Source organism: Falco biarmicus, chromosome 16 (assembly GCF_023638135.1).
Source record: "Falco biarmicus isolate bFalBia1 chromosome 16, bFalBia1.pri, whole genome shotgun sequence".
Lineage (NCBI taxonomy): Eukaryota > Metazoa > Chordata > Aves > Falconiformes > Falconidae > Falco > Falco biarmicus.
In genome coordinates this window covers 8,733,974-8,753,214 of record NC_079303.1, presented here as the reverse complement: position 1 = coordinate 8,753,214, position 19,241 = coordinate 8,733,974, and the positions used below count along the sequence as shown (strand labels likewise).

The following is a 19,241-nucleotide window of genomic DNA, read 5'->3' as shown; positions in this document are numbered from 1 at the left end:
ACCTTCATTAGTATGGATGGAAACGGAGCTTTTGAAATTGATGTGTCAGCTCCTTCCACCCCATCCCTGAAGGACCAGGCGTGTCCGAGAAACAGGCCAACACAACCGTTGAGATGTTTCAAGCCCTGTTACCAGGCCCACCAGGAGGATGTGTTCCCCCTGGGTAACGCCAGGGATGCTTGACTGGCCTGCGGGCTGGAATAACGCTGCTTCTGTTGGTGCAGGCAAAACGCTGAGGTGGCCAGGTTACAGGAGTGGTGCGGCAAGCTGATGAACGAGCTGTCTGAGAAGTCAGAGGTGCTGCGGCAAGAGGAGCAGCTGAGGAAGAGCTGGGAGATGAAAGTGGCGGCCTTGGAGAGGCAGATGGAGCAGCTGCAGGTCAGGCAAGCGCCTGCAAACCTGCTCCCCTCAGGGAGATGGGGCGGGTGGCTGAATTGTGTGGGATCCGTGGGGTTGGCCATGGGCAGAGCTCGGGGGGGAGATGAACGTCTGCATTTGGAAAGCGAGCTGCCTGGTGGACCTCTTCATCGCCTCCTGCCCTCTGTCAGTTTGTCACATGCAATGAACTCTTCTTGCACATCCCCGGCAAAGCCCAGGGGGCACGCTGCCCTGGTGGGAGCCGTTCTCGCTAGAGGTTGTACAAGTTTAATATTTTAACTGAAGGAACAATGAGGTACTTACACGGCAGACAACAACTAAATTCTTCTACTCTCCCCTTTCTGTAATAGTTAGTTTCAGAGTAGCTGTCGCCGTAATCTCTGAGAAAATGTAGAATCTTTCTTACCGAGAGAGTTGCCTGTGTCTGAACCGCGTCTTTTCCTGGAGAAAGATTTTACAGATGAATCTGTCTGTCCTACAGATTCATTCACAGGCTCAGCTCCTGAAGTGAATTGTCTCTCTTCTGTCTCCGCTGTCCTGGATTCACTTTTAACACTAGTATTCTCCTTAAAAAAAACACACAACACAACAACAAAAGAAATAAACCCAAAGATCACTCAATGTTATCTTGTAATAAAACTAATATAAAACCAATAAAACAAAATAAAAGCTATTCTTCTCCACTCCAAAAGGGCATCCAACAGGTGTTGAACACTGCCTAGACAGTTGACATAGTAAGCGTTTTTAACTCAGAATTAAGGTTGCTAAATTGAAACAACCTCTTGCAAAATATCATATTAAGCAAAATATGAGATCAGAAAACTAGAATACACAAAGTTAGGGTACATGTCCCCACAGTCTGAGCTTTGCCCTCAGTTATTAAACTAGCTAGAAGAAATAAGCTAGAAGAAATACAGGCGCGCTCCTCGTTACCAGCACGTGTAATAATGACGACAGATCCAGCTCAAACAACTTCGCAGAGCTGTGTGATGCAGAACCACATGGAAACCACACGTTTCTGGTTGGGAATCTCACCCCACCCCATCCAGTCATTAAGACCTTAAGTTATAATGTGTTGCTTGCTTTTTAGAGCCCTCTGCTGCTGCTCTGCATGTGTTTTGCAGGCAGCCATTGGGCAGACTGGTACATTTCCATGATCATGTGGCAAAAATCTGTAGCTTAAAAAAAAAAAAAAAAAAAAAAAAAAAAAAGAGAAAAGGGCCAAACAACCAAGTTCTGTTTCTATTTCACTGAGGCAGTACAGGCCCAAAGTTAAGCACCTGGAATTTAGCTTTAGACAGAAAAATTTTCTCAATATCACCTGTTCTAGAATATTCATCTCCTCTGCAAATATCTTATCCATCAATGACCTAAAGATGAATGACTGCTCAGAGTCTGCAATGTTTCCTTCTGTTAAGAGGAAAAAAGCTTTTGAAAACCATTATGTGTGAGTTTACAGAACACAAGAGGTCACACTTGGTAATAAGACAGTCTTTCCAAAAATCACACTCGCCACCTTGAGTCTGTCATTACTCAGTGCTGAGTATATAACCTGCTATGTGTATACATATCAATAGAAACACACGTACATTCCTTGACAAAGTTGTATAATATCATTCAAAAAGACCTGTGCAAATACAGTAATGGAGTACTCCAGGGAGAACTAGTTCCCTCCAACACACCTCCTGCACTTGCTGGATACCCACTTGACTTTTTTCCATCTTTGAAATGCGCTGTCTGGATGTACTGCTTCAGTACTATTAACAAGGCCACGTGAAAAACACGTGGCTAGCAGTGCCTTTTGTCTGATGTCTGAACCACAACTCCTTCCCAGGCACAAAAACAAAGGCGGCAGGCAGGCTGTAGGTCACTACCTACACCAGCTAGAATCCAAGTATCACGAGTGATGATGACCTCTTTATTCCTGGTGACATTTACATAATAATAAATTTCCAGGAAAATTAGTGAGCAGCCTTAATCAAGCAGTGAGAGAAGGGAAGATTTCTCACGTAAGCGTTCTAAACTGGATATTCCACCGAACAACTGCTCTAGAAACAATTTTAAATAATGAGATTTGCAGAAAGAAGAGAATAATGAAGAGCAATACCAGGCGGGGGATGTAAAAACCAAATTGCAGTGTTTGATAAAGAAAAAACAAGTAACATGCATATTGGGATAACCATTATCAAGAAACTGTTACTAGCCGACGTGGTGAAAGAAGTCTAGACACTCTAACTAGCAGTTCTGCAAAGGACCTGGGGGTGCTGCAGTGCCCAGTAAGGCTAATGACACCTTGGGCTACACCAGGACGAGCGTGGCCAGCAAACTGGGGAAATTTCATTCCCCCTCACTGGTGAACCTGTACTTCCAATGCTGTGTCCAATTTTAACCCTTACAGCTGCGTGTGTGGAAACTGAAGAGCAGTCACACTGCACAGCACCCCTTTCAGATTCCTTTTTATCACTGTGTTCATAGAATCTTACACACCAACTCTTCAGTAATCTAATGTAATAGGTAATAATACCATTTTCATCCAAACAGCATCAGCCTAGCCCACACAAGTCTGGTTCCCAAGCTATCCCTTTTTTTTATTGTTTGGTCTTTTAAGCGAACATGTTTCTGACCATGGATTCACCGCACCTGTGGACAGGCCCTCCACTCAGGTCTGATACTTCTGCAGCTTCAGAGTCCGAAACATTGTTTGGCGGAGAATCAAAGCTACCAAAGCTGACAGACGTGAAAGTTTTGCCTTTTCACCTCAGTTACTGAAAAACGCCAAAACTGCTTCATCTCACTCACTACTTACACGACTTACGAGACACTGACTGGACTATACCTATACCCAGCTGGAACCATGATGGGAAGCTGAGGTACTAAAACTAGCAACTCGCATGAACGGGGTTTGCTGGATTCACCTTCCCCAAAGAAAGCAAGCGTTTCAGCCTTCACATAGGTATGCGGCCAAGGAGACTGAATGAAATAGAGGCAAATTCCTCTTGATCAAGCATTACAGACATGTTCTATTTCCACTTTAAGAAGCAAATAAAACATTTCTTAGGAGTAGGAGTGGAATAAAATATGCCCATTAAAGGCCAAAGCCTGTAAAAGTCTAGGACAGAAATTCACTGAGGCTGAGAGGGCAACACTGGATCTGAACTGTTGAATGTACTAACTCTTTTCATGTAAAGAACTGCTCTTTAATTTGCTGTCTTTTAGGAAATCGGGAAAGCAGAATAAAGCAGGTTTCTACTAAACTGTTACTTCTATGAGGAAGAGAGTTCAAGGCTCAGTGCTGGTCACAAGAGTAATTAAATGCTGGGAAATACCTGAACGAAACAGAAAACAAAACAGCAAACATCTTTGTGTCACTGTAAAAATGTTCTCTTCATTTCAGAAGAGGATGTACTAGAACAAGTTGAGAACAATTCCAATGCTAACCAGAGGTGCAGAGCAGCTGCCACGCAGAGGAAGCTACAGCAGGGCTGTACAGTCAGGAAAGGCGACTACTGAGGCGGCTGTGATAAGCGATGCGGAAAGTCACAAGTGACATGCAGTAAGCAGCCAGGGATGACAGCTGAATGTCCCTTCTGAGACGGAAATGGGGAAGCATCACATGAAACTACTAACAGCCACGCACAAAAGGAAGCTCTTCGTGCAGGAATAGCCCGTGAGCAAAGTACCAGCTTGCTCAAAAGGTCCCGTATGCTAAAACCGACAGTTTCAAGGGCTGACTTCAGTCCACAGAGCAGAAACCCAAGATGAAGTACACAGCATCATCGCAAGTCCTCGGGCTGAAAGTAGCTGGAAAGTATAAGCAGGAATGCCCTGTTCTGTTTGCGGGCCTTGTTCTTGCTCTTCCCTACACATCAGATTACAGCTGTTGTTTTGAGACTTGACGCTGGGCAAGACAAACCTTTGATCTGACCCAGCAGAGCTGTTCTGATGCTCTTGTACGAACAGTGGAGGAATCTGCTCCCCCTCTGCTCGTATAGAGAGGAACAGAGCGGTCTTCTGTGCACGCCCACTATTCTGTCACAAGCTTGCTCTAAAACACATGGTACCAACAGCCGCTGAAAGCCTGAGTGCTTCCAGACTCAGGGATGAGGAAGAAAACTGTGCTGGAGCCTGATGTGAGGAGTACAGGCACAGAAGCCTCCTCTGGAGAGTTCGGCACCTGCCATGACCGCAGGCTCTGGACAAGCAGGGTGTTAAGTTAACCTTCCCTCTCCTGAGTTTGGGAGGAGGAGACTAGTTAAAGAGTAGTTCTAACAGAAAGAGGGAATCTGTCAAACAAAACGCTGAACAGTCCCTGAATTGCTTTTCAATTGCTCAAAAAATGAGGCCAGTTATTTAACCAGTTACGGTCCAGGACCAACATCAGGATTCTCACAAATATACAAAACCTCCCTCCCAAACAACTACGTGGTTCATGCGCTTAATTCCCCCAGTTCTTGACAAGGAATTTCAGGTCATGGACTCCAAAGGCCTTCAACAAGGGACAACCTATCATTCTAAAAACGCAGTTCAAAAATTCTCGAAACTGACAACATTTAAAGTGCGGTCAACGCTTAATATATTGAGTGGGCACCAATTAAGGAGTGCTGCCGACTCTATGCACTAGCACAGGGATGTGCTCTTCCCTACACAGTACGGAGCAGAACAGTCTAGTCTAGGCTTGAGCTATGCAGAGGCTTGATCAGAATACACAGCCCTTTCTAGAAAGATACCCAAGAGGAAGATGACTAATCTTTATAACGCTGGCTGAAAGCAACAATGGGAGGTTTGCACCAGCTGATGATTTCCGATCTAGAAACTTCAGTGAAGGCGTTGAGCTACCGACAGAACAATAAAACAGTAGCTTCAATGCATACACAAAAATGAGATTTTGAGTGCCTACATGCAAGGTAGGTCTCATGCAGGAGAAACAGATGCAGTCAATCTCCTGAGTTTACTTTGTTTTCAAAACAAACCAAAAAAAGCGCAGAGCATGCATTTGCTGCCTTAACAGAGTGACATCTAGAATGCCCCTCACCCCTCATGAGACTTACAATTTTACATACAGGGAAGACCAGCTCCAGGTAGACTGAAGTACAATTACAACTTGTTGTACACCACAAAGTCTAAACCAATGAAGATGCTTTATACCATTCAAATGTCAAAAGACTATACTTTCCACTGAAAACAGAACTTAATAACTATTTATCAGAAACAATCTAACCGTTTATCTAAATTTAAGCAAAAATCTGCCTCCAGTGGCAATTCTCAAAATACTCTTCTTTGTTGGAGATTAAAAGACGGTATGTTACAACCTAAAAAAGCATCCACTTCATCACCACGAATACACCTGCACTACACATGTTTCCCATGCAAATGAACACCCTAACTTGGCCAACAGGCTGACACATGTCATGCTCATTAACATGGGATACTTTTTCATTCCGTCTTCTTTTTATATCTTGCTTTACCAAGCAAACCCTTCACTATCCATTAACAGCTTAATTAAAGAAGCCTTCGGTTCTTGAGCAGGCAAGAATATTGAAAAAGCTATCGGTCCAGACCCTAGTATTACTATCAAATATAGTTAGCTCAAGAAAGATGTTGGTTTACCTCCCTTTACCCCTTACCTGCTCTGGACTGAACAATTCTTCCTGAAAAATCATGAGGGAGAACTCAGCTGGGCGGTGATGTGGTTCTTTGCTCCGTTCTTCATCTGCTTCCTGTGTGGTCAGAAGTTCTTGTAGTATTTTAGCAGCAGCAGCAGTTTCTATAGACAGAGTGGGATCGGCAGCACAAAGAATGTCAGAAGGCTGTAATGGAGACAAATTCAGTGCTCCATCTGCTGCCACCAGAAATGACGTGTCTGAAGTTACAGGAGTGAGACGTTCCAGCTGGCTTTCCTCAGTTGAAAAAGGTGTGTAACTATTAACAGGCAGTGCCTGATTTCCATTAAGCTCCAGGATTGAACTCTGGCTCTCTACAGGTGCCACTTCCACTTTTCAGCTTTGCATGATGAATGCACCTCATCGGCAACCTGAAACATGGCTTCAAGACCGACTTCTGCCTTCTTGTTTTCTTCAGATATATTACATAGCCAGTCAGATGGCATCAGTTCAGCTTCATAAGATGACTGCATTGGAGGATTCTGGAAAAAACAAAATACAGTGAACTTTTGTATAAAAAATTACCATGACAGGATGTGTATTGATTCTGTTTATCCATTTATCCAAAAGCTTGAAAGATTGTCTGTTATTCTCAGTTAAAATAGCAAGTTTAACCAGAAGAAAAAAAAAAAAAAAGCTACTGCTTTGTCTTGGTTTTCATTAACCACCTTACTCTTGGCACACTTCCTTTCTTCTATTCATGGTCTATCCTGGAGAGGAGCTGGTGTATGCCTGCAGATGCATTGTCTGCACACCCTTTGCACCGCAGGTGTTAAATATACCCAAGCATTCAAATCAGAGACTTCTGGTCTTAGTAGGACCTGTGGGGGTACACTAGAACCACCCTCTTCACGTGCCACATATGTAATAGAAAATGAGAGAGAAAATCCACCCGCCTTCAGTTCCTTCTAAAACTCAAGCATTCCTGTTGTGTATAAACCCAGTATAAACCACAACATTTTTAAGCAAAAGAAAAAGGTCCATATGCTGTAAATGTGCATATGGACAACACAACTTGAGGAACTCACCGCTTCTTAACCAATAATATCATTTTCCTCCTCAAGCGACTGTCCATAGGCACATCTACACAAGGGGTGCCCCCCAGGGATGCCCCAGTCCCAGGAGGAGTGGGAGTTCAAATACCGATGACAGCAAATACTGTAAAACTGCCCTGCCTGTCACAGCCTCACATCTGGACTCTCCTGTCATGACAGGGTCCCACAGAGGCACAACTCGAAGTCTGCATCAATCTGCGTAAAAACCCGACAGAATTTCAGGTCAGAAACCCTTCTTGTAGAACCTACAGAGACTGCCTTTGCCATCACAGATCAGGTCTGAACACTACTAAAATTTTTCACTGTAATGACATCACAGGACGACAGGACACAATCAGCAATCCAGTGATGATTTTTTTAGTAGAATTCATATATATCGAATAACCTTTAAAACAGAACGAAGACAATGACAGAGTTTTTCCAAAGCATCAAGTCCTACCCAAGTGAAATAATAGATGACATTTTAACAGCCAGTGTCTGTACTGCTACTTCTTCTGGAGGTGACTCAAAGGACACTAGAAGGGTCATTTCTTCTGACAAATACAAGTCATACAACGATGTTGAACAGAAACTCAGGTCTATTTAAAATACAGCCTTCTTTTGGAAGAGATCCAGCATGAAGGATTAGTCCTTAGTGCCTGACTATCCTTAGACCTTCTAGCTGAGGTCATGGTTAATGAAAAGCTACTTCCAGAGACGAGTAAATTAGAAACAGGAAGCTGCAGGATCACCTACTAGGAAAGCCGTATCAGATCAAATGCCAGTGAAGGACTTGGTCTCTCCCTGAAGGAGATACCACAAAGAGATGAGATCCCGTCTTCTGGGTGTGTGAAGTCAAGTCCTAGTGTGGATTTGTGTAGATGTGCCAGTTTGTAGATAGCCACAAACTGTGGAGGGTGGGGGGAAACAGAGGGGAAAATAAAACCTGGAATTTGAGAAATTTAGGTTAAGTTAAGCAAAATCTTTTCATTAAAGGCTAAGCCACCTTTATGTTTTTATGAGATAGGTTCAAACATTATGCCTCTCATTTGATTTTTTTTTCAGTTCTATTTTTTAAAAATGTTAACAAGGTGTTTCATTTCTGTTGCATTGCTTGTTTACTGTCGTAAGTAGTCAGGATTTTAATTAAGATCTGGGTTACCAAACCGTCCAGGAATAAGATCATCCCTGCCAAAAACCGACCAACCAACCCACCCATACTGAATCTTTTTCTGCCTCTTCTTAGGGGACCTCAGCTTGAAGCTGTTATAGCACATATTGTCCTCTTGGATGCACTACAGGATCTCGTATGTATTTCCAACAGGAGAAAGGAGCCACACAAAGGTACAATTTAAATCCTTTTAGTTCACCTGGAAAAGATATGACAGACGAGGATGGGGGGGGGGGGCAGCAATGAAACAAGGAAAACCAATAAAAGATTGAGAAGTCAGGGCTTGAAAGACTAATAGCTTGCTGGTCATGCAAGCTCAAGAGGAAAAATGGTCTGACTTAGCAAAAGTGGTGAAAGAGAAGATGGGCATTTCACTTATAAGATTAGCATAGCGTGAGCAGGAATTAAAGCACAACCACACCTTTTCAGGGACTGCTAGCACTACACAAATCTGGCTTGAGTGCTTGGGCAATCGGAATTCAGACTTGATTTCTTTTTGAAATAACATGGCTGATTATCATTCCTTACTACAAATAGAAAGTTTTTCTTCTTTTTTCTTGCACGTTTATTTCTTCCATTTCCTGTTACCTCTTGCTTCAGTTCCACAAGGAAATACTGACAGCTTAATAACCATGGTAATAGCAATAATCAAACAGCAGGGCTGCTATTAAAAAAAAAAAAATAAAAATGAGGTGAGGGCAGGAAAAAAAAAATAATCGCTGAAATCCAACATGTAGCCTCAGTTCACATCTATGATAAAGCAGTGGGGAAGTATTGAGCTAATGGTTGTGAGCTGCCAGCACTGCTGCTGCAGAAGATAGCAGGAGGTCTCTCAAAAGACTCATTCCTACCCAAGGATACCGATTCATCACACTAATCCAAACCCCACTTAAGAGAACCCTAATGGAAAACGGGTAAGAAGTTGTACCCGAGCTCCCTGTTTTGTAACCAACCGTGATGAGAGTGTAATACAAACCTCTGAAACCCCGATTTCAGAAACCTGGTGAGATACACCATCATCAGCCACCATGTCTGGGTATAACCACCTCTGCCCCCTTGCCATTCCACGCAGTAATTCTCTGCAGCTTTTCCTGGAGAGCAAACTGCAGCCAACCAACCAGTTAGTTACCAGCCTGGTCTGCCCGTGTTCCAGGCAGGGTCACCTAACACTTTCAGCAGCTCAGGTGCGTACTGTACAAGCCCAGCAGCTGGCCTCCAAGACCCAGAAACTCCACCTGTCTTAATCTCTCCTAAACTTAAAAAGTGATGCTCTCTGCAAGACCCAGTAAGAACAGCACAAGGTTTAAGCTTCCTTGTCCGAGAGTGCCAGCTTTTCCTTCTGAGACCACAAAGCACCGTCTGGATCCAACAGAAACGGGGCTGGTAACCAGCTTGCTGACTGCTAGTGCGCCGATACGGTTCGCTGTCTTCGGGACTGGCCCGGCAGTTTCGTATAGGCTTTGCCACTCCTATCTAGCAGCGCACAGCGGGACCAAACAGCCTAAAACGCCCCGCAAACCACGCTTCAACAGCATCGCACTGAATTCCTGCAACTGGTGGAAGGTATTGAGTGGAACGATAGGAAATATACCATGCAATAGTTCTATTTTTTGTGAGGAACAATAAAAATGCTTAGTCAGCCAGGGCTGATGAATTTTACCGCTTTTGAGGATTTGTGCAAGTGGTTACTGATGGATGATCAATACGCCAGCCGGGCAGGATGCTCAATACTGCAGCTTGCCACATCCCCCAGCAGAAGTTTGGGGAAGTATATGCCCCAGAACACACAAAAGGCAAACTGATTATTCCCCACAGCTCAGCAAGAACCACAGGCAAACTGCTGTCTTCTGTACCACCTGCACAGCCTGTCACCACGTTCCAGGAGAAATGACCTAGGCTATGCTAAGACTCAGAAATCTCTAGAAGTCCCGTTGATCCACGCGGTACGATAGCTGTGTTACCCTGCTCAGAGACAGCCGGTTACTGACCTGGTGGAACTGATACAGGGCACTGCTCGCCTTTGGCCTTCTCACGCAGAGGATCGCCTTCCCACAGTCTCTGCCCAGATGCTCGGCAGCTTTTTGCTGGGGGTTTCCAGGAAACAAAGCAACCACTAGCAAGTGGCCTAAAGCTCTTCTGACTCCACACACTGCCCACGGACTTGCTTCTCCAAACAACTGAGTTTTACTAGACCCTTTGGACACCGTATATTACCCTTCAATCTAGCCACAACACCACCTCTGACACCTCCTTTGGAATGATTTACTATCCCATTGATCTCGGCCTTCCGAGATAAGCTATTTAATTGTGACTTCCCATCGCTCAGACGGATCCTCGCGTCCTGGATGAAAAAAGCAGCTCACGATCAAAGTGAGAGGACAAAGATGCACTGCGCGAAAAATAAATACTACAATATCGACGGCATGACTGGCTGTTGGCTATTTATAGCCTTACACTAACGTGTTATCCAGGCCATAACCTGCCCATCTTGGATAAGCTTATTTTTTAAAAAAACTCATGAATAAAAGACAAAGGTTGATATTTGCAAGATAGGAAACCGGATGATCAAGCTTGGGTAGGTCAACCCTTTTTCAACACACATAAGCATAACTTGCTTCGCTTGTCCTCTGTGAGGGGGGAAAAAAGTATATGCGTTACGCTGTAATAGAAAAGGAAGCCCTTGCATTCTTACTAAAGATCTTCTGATATCTGATAAGCCAGGCCCTCCAAATAAGGTGCAGTTTCCACTAGAATTACATAACGCATTTACAGGAAGTACTGGAGTTATCTTTAATAAGAGATCTCTGAGGCGGGGCCCATTCCACAAAGTCACCTTAGTTTTTCTCGTTCAACAAATGAAACTCAGGACTGCAGGAAGCTGTCCGGGACAAAGAAGTGGAGCTGCTTCTCAGTATTTTCATAATATTAAAGAATCTCTTTTTGTCCAGGCAAGAGCATTCTTCCAATACAAATGCAGGCTCATTAACTAAAAGTGATTCTGGTGAAGTCAAGCAAAAAAACACTCCGCTGATGAGGACGCCCACTATGCTGCTACCCTGAAACCTAACCTGAATTACAAAACTACCCGTTTAACATTCAGTGGTTCTTTGAAATAGGTATTTGTAAACCACATCACTTTCACTTTATCAAGCAGATCAATTTTCAAATTTATATCCTTAATTTCACAAGTGTATAAACCTGCAGCTCATTCATACAGTCTCCTTCGCTTTCACCTCCTTTCAGTAGGCTGCGCTCACCTGGAGAAAGCTGTCGTGGGTGCACGCTGAAGCAGTAGGACCAGCACAGCCAGCCAGAGGATCTGTGTGGGCTGCTGCTGAACAGCTCTGTGGTGTGGCTGCAAGAATTCAAACACAGCTATCAGACTGCCGGAACTTGTGTCTGGTGTGCAGTTCTATTGCTTACTTCGATTAAACATTTCAATAATCACACAGTAAGCGAAATTCCAGAAATTTATTGTTACCTCCCAAGTCATTTTAAGACCAATTTCTTAATCTTAAAAATACTTATTTTAAGATATGTATAGATATATTAAAAATATATATTGTAAAATTGATAAAACACACACATACATGCAGAAACTTCATCATCAGTCTTTTCTGTCTTAATATCACCTTTTTGACTTGGCTGCTTGAGTTTCTTGTCACAATACACCACAAAGTGCATTCACATAGCTGAGCCTAGGTGTTCATACACACATACACACTTGTGACCATGTGAATTTTAAGACTTACAAAGAAAATGAATTATCTTAACCCAGAGTGTGTCATTCCGAAGAATATCATGACTACTCCTGAACTACCACTCACCAGAAAGGTTTTCATATGTAAATGAACCCTACAGGCACAGATGTATGCCAAAGGCGCGATTGGACTTGCACTGTCAGGTGGCACCAATAACTAACATGTCTCACATGGTCTCCATGACTGATTTTTCATTATTAGACACTCTCGGATAATAAAGCTTCAACGCATTTCTTTCACCCGATTCTACTACTGTCAAAGGTTTTGCAGATAGCCGAAAGTAAACAGAACTAAATCCTTACAATAATTATGGTCTAAGGCTAGTGGGGAAAAAAAAGACTTAGATGAGCGTATTTTATGTTACTGACTTTTCAGTAAGAATCATAATGAAAAACCAGGGAAATCTTTTTGTCACAGAAGTTAACAAACAAGTTTGAATACACACAAAAAAAAATACTTTGACAAAGTTCTACTTTGATTTCATTTAATGGGACTTCAAAAGTGAAATGAAGAGAGTCAAGCATAAGATTGAACATACATTCTTTAGTTCTCTCACTTACTAAATACGTATCTTAAGGTTAACTATCACTTTCCAAACAAACTAATCTTGCTGCTGTGCTCTCATGATGAAGGAAACCAGACTTTCATGTGGACATTTGAAGAAACACGCTTTCAGCATTCTGTATGTTATAATATACAGAAGAAAGGATAGTGGAGAGATTAAGAGATACACAGGCACAGAAGTAAAACCGCTGAGACAGTCCTAGAGTGACAGTGAAAATTAAAAGATTTATCATACTCCAGTGAAATGTCACTTACACTCTCAGAAACGCTAATTAATTCACTGGAGGTTTCAAACGCCTCAGATTCCCTAAGTTTCTGCATTTTAGTTTTGATTACACCTTGCAAAATTTGGTATGTTTTCACCGCATTCTCACACCCACCTCCCACCCCAGAAGATTCTACCTGAGCAACATAGCCAAGTTATCCTTTAAACTTAAAGCAACGAGCGTCACCCAGCGAGAGAGATCTCCATATTCATGTCTAAATCTACGCTGGTCTCCCTCAGCTCCCCTACAGGCAGTACTTCAAAACAGGCACTTCCAGGACACCAGGAATCTTACCCCAAGACAAACTCTAAACCGAGCAACGTGAATCGCACCCGAGACGCCCCTTTCCTTCCCTTGACTACGGAAGAGGGCTGGGGCCTTAGCTGAGACAGAGACAACTACAATTCATCATGATGAGTTTCAGCCTATGCTCTGTAACCATAGAAACGCAAAGCGGGGACCACCTCCCACCTCCCACCCTAATGAAGCAAGTATTCTGGATGAGGCTTGGAGCAACCTGGACTAATAGAAGGTGTCCCTGCCCACGGCAGGGGGGTGGGAACTTGCTGATCTTTAAGGTCCCTTCCAACCCAAACCATTCTGTGATTCTCAGGACACCTGCTCCTGGGAGAAGACTTAATAGTTAGCAGCTGGTAAGGCAGGCTCCACACTTTGGCCACCACAGTAATCTCTGCATAAGGGGCACAAGGCAAGGAGCACGTGGCAGAAGTTGCCTGTCTCTTAAACATTTAAGTGTGTCTACAAGAAATGCCCAGCTCCTCAGAACCCTTCCTTGACAAAAATGACGTTATGGAAACTAGCGATTATTGCCTGAAATGTTCTCAGCAGAGGTCTCAGAAGAGATGCACAAAAGATGTAATGATTTCACTGTGTAGGATTTCTAAACAGGGACAGATAGCTGTCTTTGTGAAGGTGCGGCTGCCAAAGGAGGAGCAGGCAGAAGGAAAGAATAATAACTGAGCTTTAGTTTGTTCAAGGAAAGGGTCACTGTTCTGAATTTCAGAAGTTTTAGGGAAATTAAACAAACACACCACAAAACAACAACAAATAGACCACCACTCCCCAGAAAATAACCTATCATGTGATTTTTCCAATTCAAGGTAAGGGCAAGGAAAAGAACAGTAATTTGCTTCAACTCCTCTTCTGAAGAATAAAAACACTGAAGCGAGACTGATTTATTTTGTAATCAAGTGATTAAGTGAGACTGACAATTGTGGCAGAAATAATTTTGAAAAAAGAAAGGAGCCAAGACTTTTGTACTTTCTAGTCTTCAGTGCATAAAAAAATACAACATAAAGAAGCTAAGCAAGAAAAAAAAATTTAGATACAAAAACAGTACGAGCAGAATGAAATATTCTACACCAGGAGTCCTCAAACTACGACCCGTGGGCCAGATATGGCCCCCCAGGGTCCTCAATCCGCCCCCCCGTATTTACAGAACCCCCACACCACCCCCACCCCCACCGGGGGTGGGAGGGGGAAACCAAGCAGCCGCAGATGACTTCCGGCCACCTAATCCGCGCGCCGGCCCCCTGTTTAGAAAGTTTGAGGACCCCTGTTCTACACAATACGTTTGACTGATCTTTAAGGTTTAAAACCTTAACCTGGAAAAACATGAGACCAAGGCCTAGGATACTACTTCTTAACAAGGTCTCAGTGCTTTAATATCATTGTCCAAGTTTTGCTTAATTGAAAAAACAAAAATGAAAGTTAGCCTCACACCGACTAGTTTTGGACAAATGTCTTTCTCCTCGCCCTTTCACCTCAACAGAAAGGCTATCCAGAAAATCACCAGGGGACACGCAAAATCTGGAGGAAGGACACGAATAGCAAACAGAAACTCCTTTTGCTTTAAAGGTCCATCTTCCTTTTAGACTTGACACTTTCTAATTCTCACTTGAGATATACACATGGCAGAGTATTATAGAAAAATATTTGAAAGTCTCACTTTAAAATCTATTTTTGAAAAGCAAATGCAGAAATTTTTTTCCATACCTGTTGGACAGCAGGTTTGTGAGTACGGCACTGAAGATGCAGAGCTGCTACAATTTGCAATGGATGCGGCAACGCTTTGAGTCCCTTGCTGAAGTGGCAGAAGAGAAGCCACAGGCTGGAGTGTGTACGTGGCTCCCGTTGGAAGCGTCTGGAGTACCGGAAAGGCAGCCCCTTTATCTGGAAAAGCTGGGGAAGCCCCTTGCCCTGGCAGCAACCCAAGCGGTCCCTGCTGGATCCAAGTGGAAGGGACTGGAGTCGGACCTAATCTTTGTGCTGGTGAAGTGCTGGGGGCTCGGCACGAGGTTGCCGTGTAGGAGTAAGGAGGGAAAACACCTTGACCGTAAAGTTGATGAAACTGTCCTACAGTCAGCAGTCCTGCAGTGGGTACAAAATAAAGCGAAACAAGTGTTAAGGAAAGGAGTTTTCACAGGCAAAGAAAGGCAATATGAGGAGCCAAGGCTCTACAACATGATTTGGGAAGACTGCCTTTGCTCCAGCATACTTAACCCAGAAAGGAGACTGTACTCTTAGACCCGAGCATGCAGTAACTGCTGTGCGGCACACGAGTGAAGCGCCAACACAGGTGTCTGCGTAGCATTCAACCTCCTTAAACTGGCAGTAACGAGTTACCCATATTTAGAAATGTGCCATACATCGGAAAGTGTAGTAACTTACTAAACCAAACAAAAGCAATTTTGAAAGTACTGTGTGTTAAATCAGACAATACATTTTAAAAAAGGGACATCATAAAGCAAGATTTGACCAAACTCCACTACTGACAGCTCACAAACAGCTAAGGGAAGGGCAATGTCAAAATCCTCCAAAGGACTTTGCAAGTACTTTATGACAAGTCATTTATTTGGTCAAGAAAAAAAATTCAAAGCCAGTTTTTCCTCAGTCAGCTCAACTAGTTCAGTGCAGACTAAAATATCCCAGACTTTGCCATTTTGTTATTTCCTAGATAGTCCTTTTATTCTTCTCTATTATTTTACAGTTTCCTCTCTCAGACAGTTACTGTTTCATGAAATGGTATTTGCTTTTATACCATGACAGCCCAATTTCTGTTTCGGTGGCTTTCTTGAAACACTGACAGTAACACCCCGAACGCCTGCGCTCATTGATTTCTCTAAGAACTACTGCATTTGTGACTCCCCTGCAGGATTGCATTTAGCCATGAGAATTACAAGTTTCAGGATAGTTCACATCAATAGGGTTGATCTAGAAGCCAGGCTTTCTCAGACCTGTAGTTTCCAATTCTCACTCAAAAGGTGTTTTTTTTAAAAATAGCCTCACATTTACCTCTGGCACTCCTCTGACGGAAGCTAATTCAAGAAATCAGTAACATACAGTCATTATTCTGCAAGTTCACATTTAACCATTAAGAATCACTAAATAAATACCAGCTGACCCTGAAGATTTGCTAAGACTTAACGTATAGGACCGTTTATTTCCTGTTCAGTACTTTCACCATTTATAAACAGAGAAGGAACAGGGGTATGAAAATCCTTTTGTTTATATTTTACCTTTGGATAGGGACATGAAGATCATCTAGTTCTAACACATACACAAGACACCACAGGATGCCAAGTTACCCACCTCCCATTGCTGTCCAGGAATTGTTCCTGAATGTTTAACACAGCGTTACATGCTGCAAGACATTGGGAACAGACTGATGCTTTGCAAACACAAGTATCTCTTATCTATCAAATTACCTCACATTTACAGCAAAGACGTGTCCCTAAATAGTCAGTACAGAGCGCAACAGTGCATTGTCAGCCTGTCAGAACTTGACTGCATAGAAACCCCAGTGTTTTCCTTGTTCAGTCTTTCTAGAAAATGAGACTCCTAGAGCAAAAACTCTGAAACTGCAGCCATCAAAACAGAGGACAAAAAATGAACAGGTCATCTCTTTCTAATAATTTCCTTTACCAATGGTCTGCATTACATCAAACCACATGTCATTGAAGTCTGCAATGACTCATCTTAGCGTTAACAACGTTCACATCAAATCATTAATTTAAATGCTTCCTAGCCTCCCTACTGAAATAAGTTCCATCCCTTCTCCGATGCTTCATTTTGTTTTCTTGGTATTGCACGTGCAGTTCCACACACATCACGGAAAACACCACTTGAATTAGATGACAGTCCCTACCCTGACACAGTAACCACGAGCATGGTGATACCCTACTCTGCTCTAAATGCCAGCCGGTGCTGCAGAGAGCAGTACCGTCAACTGCTTCTCCCCTTCTCCTGGTCGCACAGTCCTGCCGCTCCTCCTACACCGCGCCTTACAGCTCTGCACCCACGGGGTGCATCACCCGGGTCCAGGAGCCAGCCACAAAAAGGCTGTTGAAGTCTTTTCCGATCGTTGCGCTGAACCAACATGTTGCTGTATCAGCTGCAAGGAAGATGACAGTTAACACGCCACCAAAGGAATGGGAAGCAGGAGTGCTCTTCTGGCAGCAGCCCACAGTTAGAGCAGCCCAAGAGCACTGCAAAGCAAGATATTCACATCTGCCTTACACAGCGCCAGCTACAAAGCTTTCCGGCCGATACAAAACGTGTGGAATAATCCTGAGGGCTCAGACTTGTCTTGGGAAAACTCAGATCCTCTCAAAGAGCATTAGAAAAAAGAAAACACGTTCTAGGGCTTTTCAGCAGTATTATTTTCTAATTAGCTCTCACCTACTCATGCAATCCGTTTTAAAAACTGCATAGCTTGTGAATTCTTTTTCAGGAGACAACCGACAAAAATCTTACTACCAGGTCTTGCCTCCTTTGCACAAAACTAACACGATGCTCTAATTATCACTTCACATGACTCACTGTTTCGCACACAATTAATGACAGCTTATTAAGCACCCCTACTGATGGGCATCCTTACCGACGGGCAAGAAGCGGTAACGTTCATCTGGTAGAGCTGTGCCAGCTCCACAGAGATCGGGCAAGGGTGTTCTTAGTGTAGTACGCAATGGAGACTGTGCTATAGTCTACAGGCAGCCTGAAATACATGTGAACCATGCTACTCATGCTTACTGGCAGCAGATCTACCTGCATAAACAACGACAGCTTCCCTACACCAGGTGAACTGAGATGCCACCGGCAAGGACAGGTAACCCTTCTCCCTCAGGGGAGTGCTGATTTCCAAATCCCATGCCACCCAGCGCTTCTCAAAAACCCACCAAGGCCCCACACGGCCCACTCCGACTCACCAGGCCTGTTGGCATTGCTGAGCGTCGAGGGCGGAAGCAGCGGTTGCCCGGCCAGTGGCGTGCCAAGCAAGCGCTGGAAGCGGTTGGGTGGGCGGCTGGTCACATCCAGGCCCGCTGCCATCTTCGCCTTGTTGCCTTTCGTCAGGCGCTTCAGGTGGACGAGGAGGTCGTGGCGGTCGCGGCAAAAGTGGGGGCTGCGGAAGCGATGCAGGGGCCCGGTGCCGTTGCCACCGTTGCCTTGTCCACCCTCTGGGCCCGGCCCCAGCACACCGCTCCCCGGCAACACCCCCACCTTGCGGAAGCCATAGAGACTGAGCTGTCGCATGAAGCTGCTGAAGTTCGTGGTCTTGAAGAAACCGGCGGCTGCCGCTGCCCCACGGCCACCCGGCTGCGCGGCGACGGCCGGCCCGGCGCCCAGCAGCTCGCACTCACAGCGCGGCCGGTTGATGACCAGCCCCCGGCCGGAGGCGCCCCAGCGAACGGAGCGGCAGCGCGGGCTGTTGACCAGCCGCCGCAGCCTGGCGGGGAAGGTGTCGGCACTGACGGGGCCGGGCTGCTGCGACGCGTCCGTGTCGGTAGGTGGCGCCAACGCCGCGCTCAACCGCCGCCCCGCTCCTCCGCTTCCCCCGCCACGCGCCGAACGGCACGTGCCCCGCCTGCGAGGCGCCGCCCGCCGCGCGCGGCCCCCGGCCCTCAGCCCCGCCGCGGCGCTGGTCCGCGCAGCGCCCCGGTCCCTCGGCACGGCACGGCCGCAGCCCGGCCGCCCCTCAGCTCGCCGGTGCCCTCAGCCCCGCCGCCCCCCTCAGCCCCGCCATCCCCCTCAGCTCCCGCCGTCCATTCAGCTCCCCAAGTCCCCTCAGCCGGGCCACGTCCCTCAGCCATCCCCCTCCGCCCCGCCGGTCCCCTCGGCCACCCCCTCCGCCCCGCCGGTCCCCTCACCCCGCCGGCCCCTCAGCTCCGCTGCCACCAGCATCTCCCCTAGCTTCCGTGAGCGACCGGGCGGCTGAGGCCCGGGGCCGAAAGTTGCCGCTCGGGGCGGCCCCGCCGCCAGCCCGGAGCCGTCCCGGCGGCAGCCTGGAGGTCCTCGAACCACGGCGCGGGCGGGCGCCGGGCCGTGGAAAGCGGCTGCAGGCGGGGCAGAGCGGGGAGCACGCGTTCCGCAGCCCCGCGCCCCGCCAT

At 45.5% G+C, this 19,241-nt stretch overlaps 1 protein-coding gene across 1 annotated transcript; it reads right to left on the bottom strand.

The window, feature by feature from the left end:
• Positions 1-49: 49 nt before the first annotated feature.
• Positions 50-18,516, bottom strand: LOC130159592 (heat shock factor protein 5-like). The gene is made up of 5 exons (XM_056361336.1): positions 18,355-18,516; positions 18,063-18,256; positions 14,851-15,225; positions 6,003-6,520; positions 50-944 (listed from the first exon to the last, which is right to left on the bottom strand). Exons 1-4 carry the CDS (start codon positions 18,366-18,368, stop codon positions 6,495-6,497), a joined length of 609 nt encoding a protein of 202 aa, XP_056217311.1. The 5' UTR covers positions 18,369-18,516; the 3' UTR covers positions 50-944; positions 6,003-6,494.
• Positions 18,517-19,241: the final 725 nt, after the last annotated feature.

Coding starts and splice junctions, on each gene's coding strand:
- LOC130159592 (XM_056361336.1), bottom strand. Junction 15,226..18,062: donor CAGCAATGCCAACAGGCCTG/GTGAGTCGGAGT, acceptor TACCCACTGCAG/GACTGCTGACTGTAGGACAG. Junction 6,521..14,850: donor ACAAACCTGCTGTCCAACAG/GTATGGAAAAAA, acceptor TGTTTTTTCCAG/AATCCTCCAATGCAGTCATC.